We start from the raw sequence: 12,062 nt of genomic DNA, 5'->3' as shown, positions 1-12,062 counted from the left end.
GAGTCCTTGCCATTTTATGACATCAGGAAAAGGCAATGTAAAATCATCACCAATGTGAAATTGTTGCCAAAATAAATGTTTCTCTTGAATCTAATCATGAAGCAGGAAACAGATTCTGGTTGTGGGTCGTTCTACAATAACCCACTCTGAATTTTTAAAAACATCAGTGTCAATGTCATGAAAGGCCATGAAAAGATGATGAAGTGAATAGTTCTCGATTAATGTGTGTGCCAAGTATGTGGTCTTTGATAGAGTTCTGGAATTAAAAAAAAAAAAAAGCCATAAAGGTGTTTGTGACCTTTGGGGAAATTTGTGTATAGACACTATCATTACATGATCTTTGAGTTGCATGTGGGATCTTCCAAGACCAGGGATCAAACCCACAGTCCCTGCATTGGCAGGTGGATTCTTAATCACCAGACCACCTGGGAAGTCAGTCTCCACTTTCTTGACATCAGCTAATGAGTTCCCCGGTGGTGTGCTGGTAAACATTCATCAACTCTTAGGAAAATAAAAAACCTTCACATGCTGGCCGGTTTGTATGTTGTAAATGCTCCCACCATAATAGATTTCAAACTATCGATGTGAGGTCCCTGAAAACAGAGGACGGGACAGATAGTCACAAAATGCTGGCTTGAGCTGCCAGGACCTACCCCTGCAGCTTTCCTTACTTACTCACGCACTTGGATGGCTTTGCGAAGATTTCCTGACTCAAACGCGGAGAAGAACTGCAAGCAGTCAGAAACAGTATCTTGCAAAGGCCTGAAATGAATTAAAGAACCTGTTATTATAGGAGTGACTGCTATTCTTAGACACGGATTGACATTTCTTAGAGATAAGCTTTATCTTACAGATCTTTAACACGAATTTTCACCATGTTGTTTTTAGGAGAAGGAATGGATTACTAACCTAAAATATTCTTATTCACATGCCATTAAAAGGTTATTCAATATGCCCACCACCCCTCACCCTCGCTCCACTGATGTTCAGGACCACCTACCAAGGCTCATCTAAACTGAAGACAACCTTATTTATAATATCACTTGGCTGGATGAGTCTCCGGACATCCTCAAGTATCTTGATCCTGGAAACGAAAATTGGAAACATTTTAAGGGTTGGCTCTCACTCCTTACTCCATCCATCCTATGTCATGTGGAAAGCACTTTGGGAGGCATCAGTGATTTATAAAAGAAAAATGCAATAATATCCCAACCTTGAGCTGAATGAGTACAAAAAGCAGTATGCCTCCTTCCTTTACTTCATTATCAAACAATAAAACTGCACTGAGCAGTGGGAATGTACAAAGCTGTGATGCCAAACTGTAGTTTTAGGAGAATTGTCTACTTGAAGGAGAGTTTTGTCAAGAGCATTTGGGCTGAAGCACTCTGAGAGCTTCTGGCTGTGGGAATAAGAGGGTCCTTTGCACTAAGACAGGAGACATCAGGGTTGCTGACTGTTAGCCTCCTCAAGGTCTGGGAGGTGCCAGTAAGACCTTAAACCTTTGTGTCATTTATACTCCTCAGTTTTGTTTGCTCCAAAAGATTATGTCTAAGAAACATCCTTTGTCTAAGAAACAGCAAAGTGTGCTCAGTCAAATCTGACTCTTTGCAGCCCACCAGGCTCCTCTTTCCATAGAAGTCTCCAGGCAAAAATACTGGAATAGGTTGCCATTTCCTCCTGCAGGGAATCTTCCCAATCTAGGGATCAAACCCACGTCTCCTGTGTCTCCTGCATTAGCAGGTGGATTTTTACCACTGTGCCACCTGAGAAGCCCAAGAAACAGCAATATCCAGGAGATTGCAGTATGAGAGAGGAAGGCTACCTAAGGATCTTTCAGATTCCCTCCCTAAATTTCCATTCCAGGTCTCTGTGGTAGGGAGTGGTAGGAGAAGAGGAAGGATAGGTCAATATGAGGCTTGAATTCAGGGGAAAGTGTCCTGGCCAGGGGTGTGTGGAGGTGAGCCAGCCCCTGCAGTGGGTCTCTCGGGAAACAGAGCATTAAGATAAGGTCAGAGATGTGAGGTCAGAGATGTCAGAGGTCAGAGACATCAGCCAAAAGACCAAGCAGGAGCACTTTTTTCTTGGGGTCCACCATCAATTTGCTGATGAACTTGAATATAAGTTAATAAAACTTACTGCTATGCACACTTTATTGCATAGACTTAATGCGTATATACTCAATTTTTTTCCATGAAGATAGGTTTTTTCCCCTTGGCTTTAGTAATTTTCTTTTTAATCTCACTAGGCCATTCCCAAGACAAACTCCCTTCCATGCATGCTGGGAATAATCCATTACCCAAAGTTTCTTCCCTGGAAGATGCATTTTTTTCCTTACAATCCTCAGTGATGCAGCCAAACTATTCCCCAAGGCACGTCAGGTTCTGTAAGGTTGGGGCTGTTGCACGGAGGTCCACCACATCCTTGCATCAAGAGATCAGACTCCAATTGCAGTGGATGAGAAAAGTGATCCCAAATAATCCACACTTGTTTGTTTGTTTGTTTTCCTGAGGAACTTCCTTTAAGGAATGAGCCCAGTGTCTGGTGGAACTAGATAACCTTTTCCTTTTGTAGGATTTGCAATGGACAGGAGCTAAGCAGGTGCATTTGAATCATCTAAGAAACTCATTTTGCAGACACACATCTGCTGCCTGGAGGAGGGCACGGCAACCAACTCCAGTATTATTGCCTGGAGAACCCCATGGAGAGAGGAGCCTGGTGGATTATAGTCCATGGGGTCACAAAGAGTCAGACACAACTGAATAACCAACACTTTTCACTTTTGACTTTAAGGTCTACCACTCTATACTTGGTTCCGAAATGTCCTAGTAGAGAGACAAGCTTGTATATTTGGCAAAATGTTCTTAAGGGTCATGGGGTTTTTACATTTTTTGTGTGTGATGTGGACCATTTTTAAAATCTTTATTGAATTTGTTACAATATTGCTTCTGTCTTTATGCTTTAGTGTTTTGGCATGCAGGAACTTAGCTCCCTGACCAGGGATTGAATCAGCACCCCCTGCATTGGAAGGTAAAGTCCTAAGCACTGGACCATCAAGGAAGCTTGTCCTTAAGGGTTTTCAGATGCTCCTGACTAATGTTCACTGTCTTGAGGATAACAGAACTATCTGCACCAACCATTCCACCTACAAAAATATTTACTAAAGAAGAAAAAGAAAAAAAAAAAAAACCGCATAGCTCCCAAGTTAGTAACACCATCACCTTTGGACTCCACATTTACGTTGCAACATAGGCTGGGCAGAGAGAGGTGGACAATGTCCCCAGAAATCAGGAAATGCCATCATGGTGAAGTCAGCCACAGATCTGGTTCTCCTGGCTTTGGCCATGTAAAGATAGGGGTCATGGAAGACCATAGGCTTCAGATGTGTCTGCAGGAGCTGATCTATGAATTCGGCAGTTTCTCTAGTCTTAGTGGAATTGGAAAAGGAAGCACTTATCCTTGGGCAGGAAATCACATCCATGTCCCAAGCATCCTCTAGGAAGGATGCCTGAATGTCTGAGACGTCACTTCCAGAAGAACCTATCCCAGGATCATTAGAGTGTACATTTCTGTATGAATTCATCCCAGGTCCTCTTTTGGAAGTTAGATGTATGCTGGACCTCCCCATCTTCACCCTGCTCAGAAGAGAGTTTTGGACCAGGACTTCTTTTTCTTGTCCCCCAGAGATTTGGTCCTTATTCAAGAAAAGCCCCTTTGGGGAGGCAGCAGTCGGAATGTGATGGTGATTGGCATACTCAGTCTCATCAGAATTCAGATCATCTCCAGGCTTGGACTCCAGTTCCTTCAGGTTAAAAGGGGAAAGGAATATGTCATTGTTTCCTTCCAATAGAGAATGCAATCCGATCCCTGTCCTTACTTTCTGGGCACAGAGCTAAGCATAAATCCTGTCAACTGGAAAGCTTTTTCCAAGGTCAGTCAACGAAAGTCTAAGTTTCAAGAGTCAAAGAAATGGTAGAATCCTAGCAACTCGCATTTTGAAGGGGCATTCAGTGGGTGTAGTACAGTTCTACATGAATGCCTCCTGCGACACCTCAAGCATTTACAGTCTAGGCAAACAACTCACTTACGGAAGTTTCCTTGCATCCCGAGGTGCTTCTTTGCATTTGTGGGTGATTTTGATTATTTTTAAGATATTCTTTTTTACATTTAATTAAAATTTCCTTCCCTGAAACTTTTACCCACTGATCCCCTTTTGCTTTCTAGAGCAAAATACAATATGTTAACTCTCTTCTGTAAGTGACTTAGCTTATACTCTTAGAAGTGGCTAAATTCATGCTTTACTAAGAATCATAAGAAAAGAATGGAGATCCAAAAGTAGATCTAAAATTAGGTGGGAGCAGCAGTAGCAGCAGCAACTAGTCACTGAACTGACATCACTAGGTATAAGGTTCTTGATTTGTATCCACTAACAAAGAAACCCTAGAATCAGGCTGGTCACCTTCAGAAAGCCAAGGAGTACAACCTTTCCATTTTGACAAGGGGACAATTAAATCACCAAGATTTTCACTTGCTTATCAGTGTGTGGGGGTAGGCACCTTGCCCACCAGACAACAGGCTGCAATGTGAGCCTTCATCCTACTTCCTTCCTAGGTCCCAGTGTCACACTGTAGAACCCTTGCATGCATTTGTGGCTCAGCCACCTTCTCACATTTGTGTTTAGCCTTACGCTTCTCTTTCAGAAAGATCCCAGAAGCAGACTGCTAAAAATGAGTGATGCTTTCCTTGTGGAAACCTGTCTGGCCTCCCAGCACCTGCAAAGAACCCATGGGCATCACCAAGGAGCAGAACCACAGCAGACATCCTACCTCAAAGCTGCAGGAGAGCTCAAGACACATGGCCTTGTATTGCATTAGTTCTTCTTCAGGTCGGTCAAGACCAGGTTTGGAGCTCAGCTTGTTCACATCTGTTTCCAAGTCATCATCCTGCAATGGAATATTCAAAACCTATGTTACCAACAGGCATATGTTTATTCAAAACATATGCCATCCTGAGAAATATCAAGACAAGCTACAGATGTGATTCTTCAGAATCATGGGCACAGTTCTCTTGCCTCCAAATTATAGGGCTAGCCTAATCAAGGATAATTTAATATGTAAGATTGTATTTCTTAAATAAAAAGAAAGAAGATAATTTTTCTCAGCACTCATGTCAGTATTTATCAACATTCATCACAAATAAATAATTTATGCAAAATGAGATGAACTGGGTAAACAATATAAAAGAATTGCTTTTATCTCATCACCACTTTCTTCAACATAATTGTAATTGTCATATTTATTCATCTATCTACCCATTTAAATAATTCTTTTTGCAAATATTTAATGAGCGTCAACTAGGAAAGGGTACTAGCCTAGGTACTGAGACCCAGAGATAGTGGAACAGACCAAGGTCCATGATTCCATAAAACTTGCCTTCTAGTGAGAGAAGGGAGACAGGAATTAAGAAAGCAAATGCATGATCAAGGTGACTTCAAACAGTGATAAATGTCAAAAGGAGAATGAAAGGGGGTAGTGCCGGGGTCCAGCCCTGGTGGATCCAGGGAATTTCAAGCGGGGACAGAGTCAGAGTCTGGGAAAGGACTATTTAATTAGAAATATAAAGAGATCAGGAAAGAATAGTGTAGTAGGAAAATTAGTGGAGAAAAGAGGCTGAATAACTTGGTTTATGCGGAAAACTAATAAAACCTCGAGACAAGAGGTTTGCACCATCTACGTTAGGCCACCGGTGCCCACTTGAATAGCAGAGGGTGCCCCGCCTTGGGCTCCCTCTCGCGTGGATCTTAGAAGCCAGGGCAAGTAAGTAGACTTGGCGAGCCTCCAAGCTCCAGATGGGAATTCAGCCGGAAAAGGGGAGAAAAGAATGACATGGGGGAGCCCAGCATCGGTGCAAGACTCACAACTTTATTTTCAAAATCAGCGTATATACCCCAAGTTGTACATAAAGAAATAGTGGAATATGCAGAGTTATGCAGGGGCAGCAGTCCTGACCCTCACTGAGACCAGGCTTTCTTTTTGCATATCCTCCTGTATACAAAAGGTCTCAGGTGGTTTACATTATCTCTGGCCAAGAGTCCTGTTGACATTTTTATGGCTCTCTTCCTACATAAATGTCTATCAACCAGAAAAATACTTTTTCTCCAGAAGAGTTTTTTCTTTACTCTGCATCACCCTCAAAGTACTAAATAAAGTTGCATTCCTGTAGAACAAAGGTGCAGTGGGTTATAACAAAGAAAGTACTGAACTCAAAGATCTAATGTTGCCAATACCAGGGCTACTACCTGCTTATCTATATACCAATTATATATAAAAATAAAGGATATGAAAATTTGGCAGCAAGTATTGGCTCAACAAATGAAACCTTTAATCAGTCCTATTCTAATGATTTCGACTCCTCGGAAGCCGCTACATTCCTAGGATGTTTTAAGTTTCCTGTGCCTCTCGCGGTCAGGAGGCCGCAAACAATCACATGCACAGCTGTAAGAGTCCGGCAGGCAGGCTAGAAAGCCATCAGAGGGGTTTTTGGATTGAAACACTCTTATTATGCCCAGGAGATTTATTATCTAAAAGCTCTAAATTAACTTTTTCCAGAAAAAGGTGGTGGGGGGACAGCCCCCTGTTAATGTCAGAAGAGTAGGTGGAAAGCATAACACAGTAAAGCAGGCAGACTCTGGTTTTTGGGGGGTGGATGCTCAGGAAATTCCAGGGGAACCCCTGAAGCCTAATCATGCCCTTGCGTTTTGTCAGGCTTCCTTCCTCATGACCTTTGCCACGGCCGGGATTCCTCATGCTGGCTCCCAGCAGGGTAGAGTGATTATGAGTGAGGCTGGGGTACAAGAAGCAGAGGAAGTCACATTTTAACTAGACCTAAATGATCATAAGAGCTAACTAGGCAAAGACTTGAGGAAAGGAATTACTAACAACAACAAAAAAAAAAAAAATACAAAAACAGCTTAAATTTGCTTACAGAAAGGTGGCTGAACATATACACTCACATACAGAACAAGAATGTTTATGAATGTATAACTGAATCACTTTGCTGTACACAAGAAATTAACACCACATGATAAATCAACTATAGTTCAATCAAATAGTTTTTAAAAAACTTTTACATAGAAAGCAGGTGGTTAAAGCATAAAGTGTAAGAGGAAGACTGGAGGAGTCAAGATGATGCTGGAACTCCCAGGCTCTGAGGAGGTGGTTGTAACCTTCGGCTTCACCTTTATCTCTTTGTACATCTAAAAGTTTACCAAGTCACCAGCAGCCATTTCTTCACTGGACTGAATAATCCCAGACCCTTTATCTCTCAGAAGAAAGATATCATCATTTCATAACAGTTTTATAGTGATGGTGACTCTCCTCCAAACACTTCTCTATTTTCCAAAGGTTATAGATTTATACAGAGAAAGAACATCAAGAATCAAACAGTGTAATCTTTTCATCTCTCTGTGCTTCTCCTAGATCAAGTTTCCCTAATAAAATGGGGCAGAAGGGAGGAATGCAGATTCTACCCTATAGTTTAGGAGTCTATTTTGTTAGTTAAGGAAAAATCTGAGAGTCCTGAGAGTCTGGATTAGTCTTCCCTAAATCAAATAAATTGTAAAAAATAAATGTTTATATTCCTGATTGAGGGGATAAAAATGCAATATTTCATCCACCTTCTGCAAGTTCCCTCCAAACTTTAAATTAAAAGAAATACAGATTTCCACGAGGTTGATATAACGATATTTTCAGACCCAAATTCCTTAGCCTGGTATTAGAGATCCCAAGACTTATCCTTTCCAGCTTCTTCTGTCAGATCCTCCTTGCTTCCACCATCTCTGCTCCAGCCTCAGCCATGCCCTGAGGTGGCACCAATAGAAATGCAACCTGGCAAGCATTGAGAAGCATCTCCCCACCAGCAAGTAAGGCCAGTATGTCTGGTGTGAAGAGTGTTCGGTAGCCCATGAGTTTCAGCCTAACTAGGTGATCTACTTAGCATTAGAGCAGAAGTTAGAAATATATGGATTTCCCAGATGGTGCTAGTGGTAAAGAACCCACCTGCCAATGCAGGAGACATAAGAGACACAGGTTCAATTCTCTGAGACAGGAAGATCCCCTGGAAGAGGGCATGGGAACCAACTCCAGCATTCTTGCCTGGAGAAACCCATGGAGAGAGGAGCCTGGCGGGCTAAGGTACATAGGGTCACAACTGATGACCACAACTAATCACAACTATGTACATAGGTCACGACTGATGACCCACTGCTTGTTTGTGTAAATAAAGTAACACAACCATGCCCATTCATTTATATATTGTCTATGATGCCTTTCTCAGTGTAATAGCAAAGTGGAGTGCTTGTAAGAGACCATTACTTTTTAAAAAATATTTATTTATTTGTTTGGCTGCACCAGCTCTTAGTTGCAGCATGTGGGATCTAGTTCCCTGATCAACCAAGGATCAAACCTTGGCCCGCTGCATTGGGAGCTCAGAGTCTTAGCTACTGGACCACCAGGGAATTCCCCCAGAGATCCCTTCTGGTCTTTAAAAATTGAATCTTGACCTCTGAATCTCCAGGTATTCAGGCAGGTTGTCAACTCCTTCCATATTTTATAAATACCATTTATATTTATTTATCAGTAGACCAACTTCTCTGCACTCACAGCAACCCAGACAAGCTTCATCATTTAGGGATTCTGGAACCCATATAACCCAGATAAGGTCCTTCTTCCTCAGATTGGACCTTTCTAATACTGACTTTGGCAAGTATTAGATTTGAGTTCAACACCCTTTTGAAGGGACTAATTTGAACTCTGGCAGAGACAATCCCCAAGTTGACCAGACCGATTTCTTTGAAGATAAAAACTGTCTCATTTGTTTTTGTATAATATCATCCCTAAGAACTTAGCATGCTGCTGCACACATGAATCATATCCAAGAAAATATCTGAAAGAAATGAAAAGTTTAAGAGGAGGAAAAAAAAGGAAGGAAGAGCCTGAATTCACTCTGTACATCTTCTTCTCCAGGGTCTATCTAAATCTAATGTTTATTTTCATGAAGAAAAAATCATGGCCAACTCCCAGTTGATATTCATTGTAAGTTTCTCCTTTCTTATGATGACACTTTTCAATCAAAGAATAGCATCTGACTATCCACACTCAAGACCCTTTACAGATATAAGAAGTTCCTTTTAATAATTCTTTCTAACAGACTTCTCCTGATTAGCAACTAAGATTTTTCAAATGAAAAGGCCATAAATTAAAGGCCTGGGTTACTTCTCTGACCAGAAATAAATACTCTTGGTTTCTTGCCCATATGCTGCTGCTGCTGTGTCCCTTCACTCATGTTTGACTCTTTTCGACCCTATGGACCATAGCCCTCCAGGCTCTTCTATCCAAGGGATCCTCCAGACAAGAATACTGGAGTGGGTTGCCATTTCCTCCTCTAGGAGATCTTCCTGACCCAGGGATCAAACCCGCATCTCTTAACGTCTCCTGCATTGGCAGGCAGGTTCTTTACCACTAGCATCACCTGGGAAGGCTTGGCCACATGTCTAGGAGAAAATGCTGCTGGCTTCTCCTGGGGAAAACAAGTTTGCTGGGGCACCAGTTCTTGCAACACCCCCAGAATCAAGCCCTTACTCCACTGTCCCTCTGTTTCTCTACAACGCATGCTCACACACTAACTTCTCACCTTCTCCTTGGCTTGAAGGATCTTGATGAATTATTTCCAAGGCCTCACTCATTTGTCTTATGCTTCCTTTCCAGCTGGATTTATTTATTTGTTTAGATTCCACTCCATCCCAACCCACCATCATCTGCAGAGCCAGGGGTGGGGGCAGGGAGATGGTCTGAGAGCTCCCCACCCCACAACCCCAGGCTGTGTGAAGTCAGGCACCAGCCTGCAACTTGTCCGTTCATATCAGACACAAGAGATTACCAATGCTCCACATCAACCATTCAGTTATCAAAGAGCCCGCAAGAGGGGAGGGAAAGTGGCATTGATGAATGACTGCAGCAGCACAGTATTATTCAAAATAATTCAGCAAGTTCTCCATAGGCCTGCACTGGCAAGCCACAGCAAAGAGCCAATTTGCTTCTGATGACTTCAAAAATGATTCTGTTCATCAGCAAAACCCTGAGCACACCACAATATCAGTAACAGCCTTAACCTAGAGACCTCGCTAAGAGGCAGACCCTCTATGTCTTGTACTACTAATAGCAAGGTGGGTGATTACTATGATAGAGAAGGCAAAAAGTCCCTTTCTCTCTCGGTAGACATGTAGGTGGAAGAGAAGGGAGAGAGGAGGATGGAATGATGGATGGCTAGATAGATGAGCACACAGGTACAGGTGAGCTAGATAGACAGATATAGATAGGTAGGTAGATGTGAGATATATAAATTGACATACAGATGATAGACAGGTAGACAGATAAATATATAGATAGATAGAGGTGAAATACATAGAACTACAGATAGAGATGATAGGTAGGTAGGTAGGTTGATAAACAGAGACACATGAGACAGGTAAATAGACATATAGATAATAGAAAGGTAGGTAAATGATAGATACATCAACAAATATAGGTGACAGGCATATAGGTAGGTACATAAATAGATATGAGATAGATAGACATACAGATGATAGGTGATAAATAGACAGATAGACAGATTTTTAAACTCAGACTTCATCTCCAGGAAGGTCATAAAAGCTAGCGCATGCTTTTCAGTCTTACTTCCCCGGTGTCAAAATTAAGGAACTGTAACTTGAAGGAACTTGTTCACAGCCGCCAACAGAAATGGAGATATGATAATAACTCATAGATGCACTATCATTTTTCGAGAGCAGTAGTTCTCAACCACAGTGATCCCCGCCCCCGCCCAGGGATAGGTGGCAAGTCCTAGAGACAGTTTTGGGCTTCTCGGGAGACTCGAGAATACAGGAGACTCGGGTTTGATCCTGATCCCTAGGTCAGGAAGATCCCTTGGAGAAGGAAATGACAACTCATTCCAGTGTTCTCGCCTGGAGAATCCCAGAGGAGCTCTGAGGGCCACAGTCCATGGGGTCGCCAAGAGTCAGACACGATCTAGTGAGTAAACCACAAGGGACAGTTTTGTTCATGACTGAGGGGTCAAAGTGGTGGGTGTCACCAGCAGCTTGTGCACTGAGGTCAGGGATCCTACTAAACACCCTACAATGCACAAGACGAGCCACCACAACTAAGAATTATCTGGTCGAATGCCCACAGTGCCAGCGTTCAGAAAGTCTTTTCTAGAAATGCAGTCAGTAGACTGTGCCCCACCGTCCCTATTGTTTGCACCTCTGTCTACATTTGCCTTTGTGCTACAACAGCAAAGCTGAGTCCTTGCAACAGAGACTGAACGGTCCACGAAGCCTAGAGCAACGATCATTTGGCCTCTCATAGAAAGTTTGCTGGCCTCCACTCTATAGCACAGGTTAGCAGTAATAGAGACTGACAGGCATTACTCTCCTACTGGTTAGGATGTTCACAATACAACCCAAAGGACTACAGTTCACATCGACTCCAAGGTAAATGGAGTTGCACCACACGGTGGTCCTGTGTGTACAGAGTGAGTAGAAAAGGCTAACTTACAAAGATACTGGAGATCTACCAGAAAAAGTTTCCTAGGAAATCTTTCCATGGTCTCTGCCTGAATGCCGTTCACACTTATTAAATACACCAACCAGGAGTGTCTACCTGAGGCTCATCCTGATGGAATACTGGTGCCTCATAATGGACAGCCTCTGATGTGACAATAAGATTGTACAGGACCTCCCAAGATGAAAATGGCAACAGTCGCAGTCATTAACGGAGCATCGGTATCTTCGGGGCCCCGGAGTGGAAGAGCGAAGTGAAAGTTTCTCAGTCGTGTCGACGCTTTTGCGACCCCCTGGACTACCCAGTCTGTGGAATTCTTCAGGCCAGAATACTGGAGTGGGTAGCCGTTTCCCTCTCCAGGGGATCTTCCCAACCCAGGGATTGAACTCAGGTCTCCCACACTGCAGGTGGATTCTGCACCAGCTGAGCCACCAGGCATGCCCAAAA

The 12,062-nt window shown here is 42.7% G+C and overlaps 1 protein-coding gene across 1 annotated transcript in view; it reads right to left on the bottom strand.

Moving 5' to 3' along the window:
• The window catches only part of AGBL1 (AGBL carboxypeptidase 1), an 844,803-nt gene that overhangs the window by 652,560 nt on the left and 180,181 nt on the right, over nucleotides 1-12,062 (bottom strand). Inside the window, exons 11-14 of the mRNA XM_052659506.1 lie at nucleotides 4,824-4,940; nucleotides 3,219-3,799; nucleotides 1,001-1,084; nucleotides 676-762 (exon numbers count right to left, since the gene is read on the bottom strand). Coding sequence (XP_052515466.1) covers nucleotides 676-762; nucleotides 1,001-1,084; nucleotides 3,219-3,799; nucleotides 4,824-4,940 — 869 coding nt within the window. The remainder of the gene's footprint in view (nucleotides 1-675; nucleotides 763-1,000; nucleotides 1,085-3,218; nucleotides 3,800-4,823; nucleotides 4,941-12,062) is intronic.

The sequence above is a fragment of the Budorcas taxicolor genome, chromosome 21 (assembly GCF_023091745.1).
Source record: "Budorcas taxicolor isolate Tak-1 chromosome 21, Takin1.1, whole genome shotgun sequence".
In the NCBI taxonomy this organism is placed as follows: domain Eukaryota; kingdom Metazoa; phylum Chordata; class Mammalia; order Artiodactyla; family Bovidae; genus Budorcas; species Budorcas taxicolor.
This window is presented reverse-complemented; position numbering and strand designations above follow the sequence as displayed.